The 14363-nt window shown below is 47.5% G+C and overlaps 1 protein-coding gene across 2 annotated transcripts in view; it reads left to right on the top strand.

The window, feature by feature from the left end:
- IGSF9B (immunoglobulin superfamily member 9B) overlaps window positions 1-14363 on the top strand; it is a 235460-nt gene that overhangs the window by 153414 nt on the left and 67683 nt on the right. For both annotated transcript variants that reach the window (XM_073657479.1, XM_073657480.1), the window contains exons 5-10: window positions 8851-8968; window positions 9457-9598; window positions 10405-10550; window positions 10761-10903; window positions 11331-11471; window positions 12525-12641. In XM_073657479.1, the coding sequence (XP_073513580.1) occupies window positions 8851-8968; window positions 9457-9598; window positions 10405-10550; window positions 10761-10903; window positions 11331-11471; window positions 12525-12641 (807 nt within the window). The remainder of the gene's footprint in view (window positions 1-8850; window positions 8969-9456; window positions 9599-10404; window positions 10551-10760; window positions 10904-11330; window positions 11472-12524; window positions 12642-14363) is intronic.

Genomic DNA, 14363 nt, shown 5'->3' with positions numbered 1-14363 from the left:
TGGTAATATATATAGTAATGTGGCCGCCCTTCTCCTTGGTGTGATATAGTAATATATATATAGTAATATGGCTACCCTCCTCCTCAGTGTGGTATAGTAATATGGCTGCCCTTCTCCTCTGTGTGATGTAGTAATATATGTAGAGTAAAATGGCCGCACTTCTCCTCAGTGTGATATAGTAATATATATAGTAATATGACCTGCCTTCTCCTCAGTGTGATATAGTAATATATATAGTAATATGGCCGCCCTCCTCCTCAGTGTGATATAGTAATATATATATTAATATGGCTGCCCTTCTCCTCAGTGTGATATAGTAATATGGCCGCCCTTCTCCTCAGTGTGACATAGTAATATGGCCGCCCTTCTCCTCAGTGTGAAATAGTAATATGGCCGCCCTTCTCCTCAGTGTGATATAGTAATATGGCCGTCCTTCTCCTCAGTGTGATATAGTAATATATATAGTAATATGGCCGCCCTCCTCCTCAGTGTAATATATATATAGTAATATGGCTGCCCTTCTCCTCAGTGTGATATAGTAATATATATAGAGTAATATGGCCGCCCTTCTCCTCAGTGTTATTTAGTAATATATATAGTAATATGGCTTCCCTTCTCCTCAGTGTGATATAGTAATATATATAGAGTAATATGGCCGCGCTTCTTCTCAGTGTGATATAATATATATATAGTAATATGGCCGCCCATCTCCTCAGTGTGATATAGTAATATGTATAGTAATATGGCCGTCCTCAGTGTGATATAGTAATATATATAGTAATGTGGCCGCCCTTCTCCTTGGTGTGATATAGTAATATATATATATATATAGTAATATGGCTACCCTCCTCCTCAGTGTGGTATAGTAATATGGCTGCCCTTCTCCTCAGTGTGATATAGTAATATATGTAGAGTAAAATGGCCGCCCTTCTCCTCAGTGTGATATAGTAATATATATAGTAATATGACCTGCCTTCTCCTCAGTGTGATATAGTAATATATATAGTAATATGGCCGCCCTCCTCCTCAGTGTGATATAGTAATATATATATATATATTAATATGGCTGCCCTTCTCCTCAGTGTGATATAGTAATATGGCCGCCCTTCTCCTCAGTGTGATATAGTAATATGGCCGCCCTTCTCCTCAGTGTGAAATAGTAATATGGCCGCCCTTCTCCTCAGTGTGATATAGTAATATGGCCGTCCTTCTCCTCAGTGTGATATAGTAATATATATAGTAATATGGCCGCCCTCCTCCTCAGTTTTATATATATATATAGTAATATGGCTGCCCTTCTCCTCAGTGTGATATAGTAATATATATAGAGTAATATGGCCGCCCTTCTCCTCAGTGTTATTTAGTAATATATATAGTAATATGGCTTCCCTTCTCCTCAGTGTGATATAGTAATATATATAGAGTAATATGGCCGCGCTTCTTCTCAGTGTGATATAATATATATATAGTAATATGGCCGCCCATCTCCTCAGTGTGATATAGTAATATGTATAGTAATATGGCCGTCCTCAGTGTGATATAGTAATATATATAGTAATGTGGCCGCCCTTCTCCTTGGTGTGATATAGTAATATATATATATATAGTAATATGGCTACCCTCCTCCTCAGTGTGGTATAGTAATATGGCTGCCCTTCTCCTCAGTGTGATATAGTAATATATGTAGAGTAAAATGGCCGCCCTTCTCCTCAGTGTGATATAGTAATATATATAGTAATATGACCTGCCTTCTCCTCAGTGTGATATAGTAATATATATAGTAATATGGCCGCCCTCCTCCTCAGTGTGATATAGTAATATATATATTAATATGGCTGCCCTTCTCCTCAGTGTGATATAGTAATATGGCCGCCCTTCTCCTCAGTGTGATATAGTAATATATATAGTAATATGGCCGCCCTTCTCCTCAGTCTGATATAGTAATAAATATAGTAATATGACCGCCCTTCTCCTCAGTGTGATATAGTAATATTTATAGTAATATGGCCGCCCTTCTCCTCAGTGTGATATAGTAATATATATAGTAATATGGCCGCCCTTCTCCTCAGTGTGATATAGTAATATATATAGTAATATGGCCGCCCTTCTCCTCAGTGTGATATAGTAATATGGCCGCCCTTCTCCTCAGTGTGATATAGTAATATGATCGCCCTTCTCCTCAGTGTGATATAGTAATATATATAGTAATATGGCCGCCCTCCTCCTCAGTGTAATATATATAGTAATATGGCTGCCCTTCTCCTCAGTGTGATATAGTAATATATATATAGTAATATGGCCGCCCTTCTCCTTGGTGTGATATAGTAATATATATATATATAGTAATATGGCTACCCTCCTCCTCAGTGTGGTATAGTAATATGGCTGCCCTTCTCCTCAGTGTGATATAGTAATATATGTAGAGTAAAATGGCCGCCCTTCTCCTCAGTGTGATATAGTAATATATATAGTAATATGGCCGCCCTCCTCCTCAGTGTGATATAGTAATATATATATTAATATGGCTGCCCTTCTCCTCAGTGTGATATAGTAATATGGCCGCCCTTCTCCTCAGTGTGATATAGTAATATGGCCGCCCTTCTCCTCAGTGTGAAATAGTAATATGGCCGCCCTTCTCCTCAGTGTGATATAGTAATATGGCCGTCCTTCTCCTCAGTGTGATATAATAATATATATATATAGTAATATGGCCGCCCTTCTCCTCAGTGTGATATATTAATATATATAGTAATATGGCCGCCCTTCTCCTCAGTGTGATATAGTAATATATATATAGTAATATGGCCGCCCTTCTCCTCAGTATGATATAGTAATATGGCCGCCCTTCTCCTCAGTGTGATATAGTAATATATATATATATAGTAATATGGCCGCCCTTCTCCTCAGTGTGATATAGTAATATATATAGTAATATGGCCTCCCTTCTCCTCAGTGTGATATAGTAATATATATAGTAATATGGCCGCCCTTCTCCTCAGTGTGATATAATAATATATATAGTAATATGACCGCCTTTCTACTCAGTGTGATATAGTAATATATATATAGTAATATGGCCCCCTTCTCCTCAGTGTGATATAATAATATATATAGTAATATGGCCGTCTTTCTCCTCAGTGTGATATAGTAATATATATAGTAATATGGCCGCCCTTCTCCTCAGTGTGATATAGTAATATATACAGTAATATATATATTAATATGGCCGCCCTTCTCCTCAGTGTGATATAGTAATATATACAGTAATATGGCCGCCCTTCTCCACAGTGTGTGATATAATTATATATATAGTAATATGGCCGCCCTTCTCCTCAGTGTGATATAATAATGTATATAGTAATATGGCCGCCCTTCTTCTCGGTGTGATATAGTAATATGGCTACCCTTCTCCTCAGTGTGATATAGTAATACGGCCGCCCTTCTCCTCAGTGTGATATAGTAATATATACAGTAATATGGCCGCCCTTCTCCACAGTGTGATATAGTAATATATATATAGTAATATGGCCGCCCTTCTCCTCAGTGTGATATAATAATGTATATAGTAATATGGCCGCCCTTCTTCTCGGTGTGATATAGTAATATGGCTACCCTTCTCCTCAGTGTGATATAGTAATACGGCCGCCCTTCTCCTCAGTGTGATATAGTAATATATATAGTAATATGGCCGCCCTTCTCCTCAGTGTGATATAGTAATATGGCCGCTCTTCTCCTCAGTGTGATATATTAATAAATATACAGTGCTGGCCAAAAGTATTGGCACCCCTGCAATTCTGTCAGATAATACTCAGTTTCTTCCTGAAAATGATTGCAATCACAAATTCTTTGGTATTATTCTCTTCATTTAATTTGCTTGCAAGGAAAAATCACAAAAGAGAATGAAGCAAAAATCAAATCATTGATCATTTCACACAAAACTCCAAAAAAGGGCCGGACAAAAGTATTGGCACCCTCAGCCTAATACTTGGTTGCACAACCTTTATCCAAAATAACTGCGAACAACCGCTTCCGGTAACCATCAATGAGTTTCTTACAATGCTCTGCTGGAATTGTAGACTATTCTTCTTTGGCAAACTGCTCCAGGTCCCTGATATTTGAAGGGTGCCTTCTCCAAACTGCCATTTTGAGATCTCTAGACAGGTGTTCTATGGGATTCAGGTCTGGACTCATTGCTGGACACCTTAGAAGTCTCCAGTGCTTTCTCTCAAACCATTTTATAGTGCTTTTGGAAGTGTGTTTTGGGTCATTGTCCTGCTGGAAGACCCATGACCTCTGAGGGAGACCCAGCTTTCTCACACTGGGCCCTACATTATGCTGCAAAATTTGTTGGTAGTCTTCAGACTTCATAATGCCATGCACACGGTCAAGCAGTCCAGTGCCAGAGGCAGCAAAGCAACCCCAAAACATCAGGGAACCTCCGCCATGTTTGACTGTAGGGACCGTGTTCTTTTCTTTGAATGCCTCTTTGTTTTTCCTGTACACTCTATGTTGATGCTTTTTCCCAAAAAGCTCTACTTTTGTCTCAACTGACCAGAGAACATTCTTCCAAAACGTTTTAGGCTTTCTCAGGTAAGTTTTGGCTTTTTATGTCTCGGGGTAAGAAGTGGGGTCTTCCTGGGTATCCTACCCCATACAGTCCATTTTCATTCAGACGTCGACGGATAGTACGGGTTGACACTGTTGTACCCTCGGACTGCAGGGCAGCTTGAACTTGTTTGGATGTTAGTCGAGGTTCTTTATCCACCCTCCGCACAATCTTGCGTTGAAATCTCTCGTCAATTTTTCTTTTCCGTCCACATCTAGGGAGGTTAGCCACAGTGCCATGGGCTTTACACTTCTTGATGACACTGCGCACGGAAGACACAGGAACATTCACGTCTTTGGAGATGGACTTGTAGCCTTGAGATTGCTCATGCTTCCTCACAATTTGGTTTCTCAAGTCCTCAGACAGTTCTTTGGTCTTCTTTCTTTTCTCCATTCTCAATGTGGTACACACAAGGACACAGGACAGAGGTTGAGTAAACTTTAATCCATGTTAACTGGCTGCAAGTGTGATTTAGTTATTGAAAACACCTGTTAGGTGCCACAGGTAAGTTACAGGTGCTGTTAATTACACGAATTACAGAAGCATCACAGGATTTTTCAAAGGGTGCCAATACTTTTGTCCACCCCCTTTTTTAGGTTTGGTGTGGAATTATATCCAATTTGGCTTTAGGACAATTCTTTTTGTGTTTTTTTCATTGAAGACAAATTAAATGAAGCGAATAAGACCAAAGAATTTGTGATTGCAATCATTTTCAGGAAGAAACTGTGTATTATCTGACAGAATTGCAGGGGTGCCAATACTTTTGGCCAGCACTGTATATAGTAATATGGCCGCCCTTCTCCTCAGTGTGATACAGTAATATATACAGTAATATGGCCGCCCTTCTCCACAGTGTGATATAGTAATATATATATAGTAATATGGCCGCCCTTCTCCTCAGTGTGATATAGTAATATATATATAGTAATATGGCCGCCCTTCTCATCAGTGTGATATAGTAATATATATAGTAATATGGCCGTCCTTCTCCTCAGTGTGATATAGTAATATATATAGTAATATGGCCGCCCTTCTCCTCAGTGTGATATAGTAATATGGCCGCCCTTCTCCTCAGTGTGATATAGTAATATATATAGTAATATGGCCGCCTTTCTCCTCAGTGTGATATAGTAATATATATAGTAATATGGCCGCCCTTCTCCTCAGTGTGATATTTATATATAGTAATATGGCCTCCCTCCTCCTCAGTGTGATATAGTAATATGGCCGCCCTTCTCCGCAGTGTGATATAGTAATATACATAGTAATATGGCCGCCCTTCTCCTCAGTGTGATATAGTAATATATACAGTGCCTACAAGTAGTATTCAACCCCCTGCAGATTTAGCTGGTTTGATAAGATGCAAATAAGTTAGAGCCTTCATACTGCAAACGAGAGTAGGTTTTATGAACAGAAGCATAAATCTTACAAACCAAAAAGTTATGTTGCTCAGTTGAATTTTATTAAATTTTAAACATAAAAGTGTGGGTCAATTATTATACAACCCCTATGTTTAATATTTTGTGGAATAACCCTTGTTTGCAATTACAGCTAATAATCGTCTTTTATAAGACCTGATCAGGCCGGCACAGGTCTGTGGAGTTATCTTGGCCCACTCTTCCATGCAGATCTTCTCCAAGTTATCTAGGTTCTTTGGGTGTCTCATGTGGACTTTATTCTTGAGCTCCTTCCACAAGTTTTCAATTGGGTTAAGGTCAGGAGACTGACTAGGCCACTCCAACACCTTGACTTTTTCCCTATTGAACCAGGCCTTGGTTTTCTTGGCTGTGTGCTTTGGGTCGTTGTCTTGTTGGAAGATGAAATTACGACCCATCTTAAGATCCTTGATGGAGGAGCGGAGGTTCTTGGCCAAAATCTCCAGGTAGGCCGTGCTATCCATCTTCCCATGGATGCGGACCAGATGGCCAGGCCCCTTGGCAGAGAAACAGCCCCACAGCATGATGCTGCCACCACCATGCTTGACTGTAGGGATGGTATTCTTGGGGTCGTATGCAGTGCCATCCAGTCTCCAAACGTCACGTGTGTGGTTGGCACCAAAGATCTCGATCTTGGTCTCATCAGACCATAGAACCTTGAACCAGTCTGTCTCAGAGTCCTCCAAGTGATCATGAGCAAACTGTAGACGAGCCTTGACATGACGCTTTGAAAGTAAAGGTACCTTACGGGCTCGTCTGGAACGGAGACCATTGCGGTGGAGTACGTTACTTATGGTATTGACTGAAACCAATGTCCCCACTGCCATGAGATCTTCCCGGAGCTCCTTCCTTGTTGTCCTTGGGTTAGCCTTGACTCTTCGGACAAGCCTGGCCTCGGCACGGGAGGACACTTTCAAAGGCTGTCCTGGCCGTGGAAGGCTAACAGTAGTTCCATAAGCCTTCCACTTACGGATGATGCTCCCAACAGTGGAGACAGGTAGGCCCAACTCCTTGGAAAGGGTTTTGTACCCCTTGCCAGCCTTGTGACCCTCCACGATCTTGTCTCTGATGGCCTTGGAATGCTCCTTTGTCTTTCCCATGTTGACCATGTCTGAGTGCTGTTCACAAGTTTGGGGAGGGTCTTAAATAGTCAGAAAAGGCTGGCAAAAGAGATCTTTAATCCACACATGTGAAGCTCATTATTCTTGGTGCCTGAACTACTTCTTAATACTTTAGGGGGACCAAACAGAATTCTTGAGGTTTGAGGGGTTGAATAATAAATGACACTCTGAATTAACTTTTTACGTTTTAAAAAAAAAAACCAAAAAAAAATTTGCTGCAGTGCATTTCCCACTTCCAGGCTGATCTACAGTACAAATGTCACAATGCCAAGTTAATTCCGCATGTGTCAACCAGCTAAATCTGCAGGGGGTTGAATACTACTTGTAGGCACTGTATAGTAATATGGCCGCCCTTCTACTCATTGTGATATAGTAATATATATAGTAATATGGCCGTCCTTCTCCTCAGTGTGATATAGTAATATATATAGTAATATGGCCGCCCTTCTCCTCTGTGTGATATAGTAATGTATATAGTAATATGGCCTCCCTTCTCCTCAGTGTGATATAGTAATATATATAGTAATATGGCCGCCCTTCTCCTCAGTGTGATATAGTAATATATATATATAGTAATATGGCTGCCCCTCTCGTCAGTGTGATATAGTAATATGGCTGCCCTTCTCCTCAGTGTGATATAGTAATATATATATTGTAATATGGCCGCCCTTCTCCTCAGTGTGATATAGTAATATATATATATAGTAATATGGCCGCCCCTCTCGTCAGTGTGATATAGTAATATGGCTGCCCTTCTCCTCAGTGTGATATAGTAATATATATATTGTAATATGGCCGCCCTTCTCCTCAGTGTGATATAGTAATATGGCCGCCCTTCTCCTCAGTGTGATATAGTAATATATATATATATATAGTAATATGGCCGCCCTTCTCCTCAGTGTGATATAATAATATATATAGTAATATGGCCGCCCTTCTCCTCAGTATGATATAGTAATATGGCCGCTCTTCTCCTCAGTGTGATATAGTAATATGGCCTCCCTTCTCCTCAGTGTGATATATTAATATGGCCGCCCTTCTCCTCAGTGTGATGTAGTAATATATATAGTAATATGGCCGCCCTTCTCCTCAGTGTGATATAGTAATATATATAGTAATATGGCCGCCCTTCTCCTCAGTGTGATATAGTAATATATATATATAGTAATATGGCCGCTCTTCTCCTCAGTGTGATATAGTAATATATATAGTAATATTGCCGCTCTTCTACTCAGTGTGATATAGTAATATATATAGTAATATGGCCGCCCTTCTCCTCAATGTGATATTTATATATAGTAATATGGCCTCCCTCCTCCTCAGTGTGATATAGTAATATATATAGTAATATGGCCGCCCTTCTCCTCAGTGTGATATAGTAATATGTATATAGTAATATGGCCACCCTTCTCCTCAGTGTGATGTAATAATATATATAGTAATATGGCCGCCCTTCTCCTCAGTGTGATATAGTAATATATCTAGTAATATGGTCGCCCTTCTCCTCAGTGTGATATAGTTATATATATATATATATATATATATATATATATATATATATATATATATATAATATATAGTAATATGACTGTCCTATATATACACTCGTACGCTCTCTGCCTGGTCGTTCTGCACACGATGTTTGTGGTGCGGTGTCGGTGCTCCTGCTGACTGTCTCTTTTTGTAGGTTAATGATGGCAGTCTTACAATCTCTTCTATTGGACGTGAGGATCGGGGTTCGTACACTTGTCGCGCTACCAGTATACAGGGAGAGGCCGTCCACAGTACTCGCCTGTTGGTACAAGGTAACGTTTCCTGTAGCGTTCACTTGTGTCAGTTTTGTTGTGCACGGCGGTCTGAGGTGTTGGAATTGTTGTGCTTTGCCCTGCCCTCCGCTTTGCCCTGCCCTCCTCTCCGCTCTGCCCTGCCCTCCGCTCTGCCCTGCCCTCCGCTCTGCCCTCTGATTTGTTTTGCGCTCTGCCCTGCCCTCCGCTGTGTTCTGCGCTCCGCTCTGCCCTGCGCTCTTCTGTGTTATGCGCTCCACTCTGCCCTGCCCTCCGCTCTGCCCTGCCCTCCGCTCTGCCCTCTGATTTGTTTTGCGCTCTGCCCTGCCCTCCGCTCTGCCCTCTGATTTGTTTTGCGCTCTGCCCTGCCCTCCGCTGTGTTCTGCGCTCCGCTCTGCCCTGCGCTCTGCTATGCTCTGCCCTCCGCTGTGTTCTGCGCTCCGCTCTGCCTTGCGCTCTGCTATGCTCTGCCCTCCGCGGACCCCCGGTGATGGCTCCTCTCCCCCCAGGCTCCCCGTACATCGTCTCCCCTCCTGAGAATGTGACGGTGAACATCTCCCAGGACGCGCTGTTCACCTGCCAGGCGGAGGCCTATCCCGGGAACCTCACCTACACCTGGCTCTGGCAGGACGACAACGTCTTCTTCAAAAAGTCAGTGAGCGACGTCCTCATGTGCTGCTGGTAACACTGGCCTCGGGGGGGCCCCTGTGAGCGGATTCGGCGGGCCCCTGTGAGCAGGTCCTGGGGGGGAGGGGCAGCAGTGAGCGGATTCGGCGGGCCCCTGTGAGCAGGTCCTGGGGGGGAGGGGCAGCAGTGAGCGGATTCGGCGGGCCCCTGTGAGCAGGTCCTGGGAGGGAGGGGCCCCTGTGAGCGGATTCGGCGGGCCCCTGTGAGCAGGTCCTGGGGGGGGAGGGGCCCCTGTGAGCGGATTCGGCAGGCCCCTGTGAGCAGGTCCTGGGGGGGGAGGGGCCCCTGTGAGCGGATTCAGCGGGCCCCTGTGAGCAGGTCCTGGCGGGGAGGGGCCCTTGTGAGTGGCTTCTGGAAGGGGTGAATCCTGTGAGTTTTGACGGGGGGGTGGGGCCCCTGTGAGCGGATTCGTCGGGCCCCTGTGAGCGGATTCGTCGGGCCCCTGTGAGTGGGTGGCTCCTGTGAGCAGATCCTGGGGGATAGGGGCCCCTGTGAGCGGGCCCTGGGGGGTAGGGGCCCCTGTGAGCGGATGCCGCGGCCCCCTTTGAATGGGTGGCTCCTGTGAGCAGATCCTGGGGGATAGGGGCCCCTGTGAGCGGGCCCTTGGGGGTAGGGGCCCCTGTGAGCGGATGCGGCGGCCCCCTGTGAGTGGGTGGCTCCTGTGAGCAGATCCTGGGGGGGTAGGGGCCCCTGTGAGCGGGCCCTGGGGGGTAGGGGCCCCTGTGAGCGGATACGGTGGGCCCCTGGCATGTTCCTCTTGTCTCCCGCAGTGATCTGAAGATGCGGGTTCGGATCCTGATTGATGGCACGCTCATCATCTTCCGCGTGAAGCCCGAGGATGCTGGGAAGTACACCTGTGTGCCGAGTAACAGCCTGGGGCTCTCGCCCTCCGCAGCCGCCTTCCTCTCCGTGCAGTGTAAGTGATGGCAGGAGACAGCTCCTCCAGCTCAGGGGCGTCACTCCGAGCGGGGCCACGGTCTGTGTCTGTGGCACAGCCGCCCGTCTTGTCAGTGACCGAGGTCGGCCATCGTCAGATGGATGTTTTTGAACACCAACCTTGTGAACGCTGCTGCACATTAAAATTGCAAAGGGTTAATGGCACTGACCATGTTTCTGTCCTCTCTAGACCCAGCGCGAGTGGTCAACATGCCCCCCGTCATTTATGTCCCCGTCGGTATTCATGGTCACATTCGCTGCCCTGTGGACGCCGTGCCTCCTGTAACGCATGTAAAATGGAATAAAGATGGCCGCCCCCTCCGGACTGATAAGGTGCGTGGTTCAGGCTGGGCGGGTGGAGGCTGCTCCTCCGGGGCTGACGTTTACCGCTGGGCGGGTGGAGGCTGCTCCTCCGGGGCTGACGTGTACCGCTGGTAAAGGGTGGAGGTTGCTCCTACGGGGCTGACGTTTACCGCTGGGCGGGTGGAGGCTGCTCCTCCGTGGCTGACGTTTACCGCTGGGCGGGTGGAGGCTGCTCCTCCGGGGCTGACGTGTACCGCTGGGCGGGTGGAGGCTGCTCCTCCGGGGCTGACGTGTACCGCTGGGCGGGTGGAGGCTGCTCCTCCGGGGCTGACGTGTACCGCTGGGCGGGTGGAGGCTGCTCCTCCGGGGCTGACGTGTACCGCTGGGCGGGTGGAGGAGTTGTGACTTCCAGTGCCCCCATTATGTGGTTTTGTCCTTTATTCTCTTTTGCTCTCAGTTATCAGGCTGGAAGCTCCTGGAAGATGGATCTATTCACATTGAGGAGGCGACAGAGGAGTTACTGGGCACCTACACCTGTGTGCCTTACAATGCGCTGGGGACCATGGGCCAGTCCCCTCCCGCTCGGCTGCTGCTGAAGGTCCGATCTCAAAACAAGACACTTTTTCAGTTTCAGGCGCTTACTTGGGGGTTAGCATGCTAGCTCGGGGGTTGGTGCTGGTACTGGACCTGGAGTGCTGGCTTGGGGGTTAGCTTGCTAGCTCGGGGGTTGGTGCTGGTACGGGACCTGGAGTGCTGGCTTGGGGGTTAGCACGCTAGCTCGGGGGTTGGTGCTGGTACTGGACCTGGAGTGCTGGCTTGCGGGGTTAGCATGCTAGCTTGGGGGTTGGTCCTGGTACTGGACCTGGAGTGCTGGCTTTGGAGGTTAGCATGCTAGCTCGGGGGTTGGTGCTGGTACGGGATCTGGAGTGCTGGCTTGGGGGGTTAGCATGCTAGCTCAAGGGCTGGTGCTGGTACGGGGCCTGGAGTGCTGGCTTGGAGGTTAGCATGCTAGCTCGGGGGTTGGTGCTGGTCCGGGACCTGGAGTGCTGGCTTGGGAGGTTAGCATGCTAGCTCAAGGGCTGGTGCTGGTACGGGGCCTGGAGTGCTGGCTTGGGGGTTAGCATGCTAGCTCGGGGGGCTGGTGCTGGTACGGGGCCTGGAGTGCTGGCTTGGGGGTTAGCATGCTAGCTCGGGGGCTGGTGCCGGTACGGGGCCTGGAGTGCTGGCTTGGGGGTTAGCATGCTAGCTCGGGGGCTGGTGCCGGTACTGGACCTGGAGTGCTGGCTTGGGGGTTAGCATGCTAGCTCGGGGGCTGGTGCTGGTACAGGACCTGGAGTGCTGGCTTGAGGGTTAGCACGCTAGCTCGGGGGCTGGTGCTGGTACGGGGCCTGGAGTGCTGGCTTGGGGGTTAGCATGCTAGCTCGGGGGGCTGGTGCTGGTACGGGACCTGGAGTGCTGGCTTGGGGGATCATGTCCAATCAAGGGCAGCGTCTTTCTGCTTGCTTTTGCCGCTTCCTTCAGATGTGAGTGGTGACCTTCTTTGTACTGCGCTGCAGCTTATGCTGCTGCCCCTTGGTTGAGTTTTCTGGTCCTGTCTGCGTTCCCACTGAACAAAGACCGGAGTAATAATTATGCTGTGCCTCATCTTTAGGACCCGCCCTATTTTACGGTGCTGCCTGGCTGGGAGTATCGGCAAGAAGCTGGCAGGGAGCTGCTGATTCCTTGTGCCGCTGCTGGAGACCCCTTCCCCACCATCTCCTGGAGAAAGGTATGTAAAGGGCAGACGCCGTATAGCACCTACTGTCTGGAATGGGTTAATGCAGGAGTGGAAATCTGAGCTCATCATCTCACCCCGAGGGGCGCTACTAAATGATCTACAGCCCCTCCACCCGCGATATCCCAGCAGCTGGTGCCACTCACAGGGGCAGGTAGATGGGCAATGCCTCATGTGTCCAGCCTCTGCCCCAGGCGCTCTCTTTCACGCTCTCTCGCAGTTTCTACGTTTACTCTTTCTCTGTTCTCAGAGTGGCGCTCTCTCGCAGGTCTGTATAATACTGATTCTCAGGGCGGCGCTCTCTTGTATTTTGTACATTATTCGTTCTCAGTGCGGCGCTCTCTCACGGGTCTGTATAATACTTATTCTCAGAGTGGCTCTCTCTCGCAGGTCTGTATAATACTTATTCTCAGTGCGGCGCTCTCTCACGGGTCTGTAGTCTCATGGCACCGCTCTCGTGTGTCTGTTTGACACTCGGTCTCAGGGTGATGCTCTCTCGCAGGTCTGTATGACACGCGTTCTCGGGACGGCACTCTTTCTTGGTGTGAAGACCCGAGGTCTTCTGTGGGTAGAACACTACTCAGACAACACAGGGTGAGGGTAGAACAGCGTGGCAATACTTTATTGCACTTCAAAGCGGACAATAAACACACAGAACAGTCCCAGCAAATACCAAAGATGGTGCAAAATTACACAGTCTCACCCTTTCTCCTCCGCCCACCTTTCATAGAACAGCTGCGACTTTAGAGACTTCCAGGGCCGACTACCTCAACCAGTGGCCCCCTGCTTCTGGTGGGCCCCCACAGAGAGGAGGTAGCGGCAAGCTTAGAAAGCTAGCAGTCCATCGAGGTACAAGGCCAGGAAACCCCAGCGTCCCAGCCTGGCCTCTCCGAGAGTTTCCATGGTGCCAGATGACCGGTGGGCCCCACCTGGCAACTCCAAACAACATATCCATGGGGCCAGGTGACTTCATCGTCCCAACCTGGTCTCCCCAAATGTATCCATGGGCTCTCTGATGGTCAGTGGAGCAGATCTGTATCCTTCCAGTCAGGGCCGTACCCTTAGGCCAAAATCATGTAGAATCCAAATCTGTGTCTCTTTGGATAAAGCCATCCTACCACGCTTATGGTGTGAAGAGTCTGATCTTTGATTCTCCTTGTAAATTCTCTTTCCAATCTCTGTTTCAAATCTCTCTGCTGCAGAATCACATGTCCCTTAACCCCTTTACAGCCCAGGACGTACTAATACGTATCTGCGCCCTGGGCTTTAAGAGCCTGATACGTATTGGCACGCCCTGTTGATTTCGCCCACACACAGGCTGTGTGGGGCGATCGCTGCCGGGTGTCAGCTGATTGTCACAGCTGACACCCGCTGCTATGTGCTGGGAGCGGTCCTGCACCGCTCTCGGCACATTAACCCCCGCAATGCTGCGATCGAAGTTGATCGCAGCATTTCGGAGTTAAGCGCAGGTACTCACCTCTTCCCTGGCATCCCGCGCTGTCTGAGGCTGGGTCCTGTGGTTGTCATGGTGACCCAGATGTCGCCATGACAACATCCGGGTCACCAGACAGCAGGAAGATACTTTGATCATGCGCAGTGCGTGATCAAAGTATCTTCTGCATCTGCAGCGCTGACAGCCTGTATAGCACAGGGATGGTGCTCCATCCCTGTGCTATACAGGCGATCAGAATAAAAAAAGTGAAAGTCCCATAGTGG

The sequence above is a fragment of the Phyllobates terribilis genome, unplaced genomic scaffold (assembly GCF_046119375.1).
Source record: "Phyllobates terribilis strain yellow unplaced genomic scaffold, ASM4611937v1 Scaffold_12__6_contigs__length_324123572, whole genome shotgun sequence".
Lineage (NCBI taxonomy): Eukaryota > Metazoa > Chordata > Amphibia > Anura > Dendrobatidae > Phyllobates > Phyllobates terribilis.
Note: the sequence above shows the minus strand (reverse complement) of the source record. Positions and strands in the feature narration are given on the sequence as shown.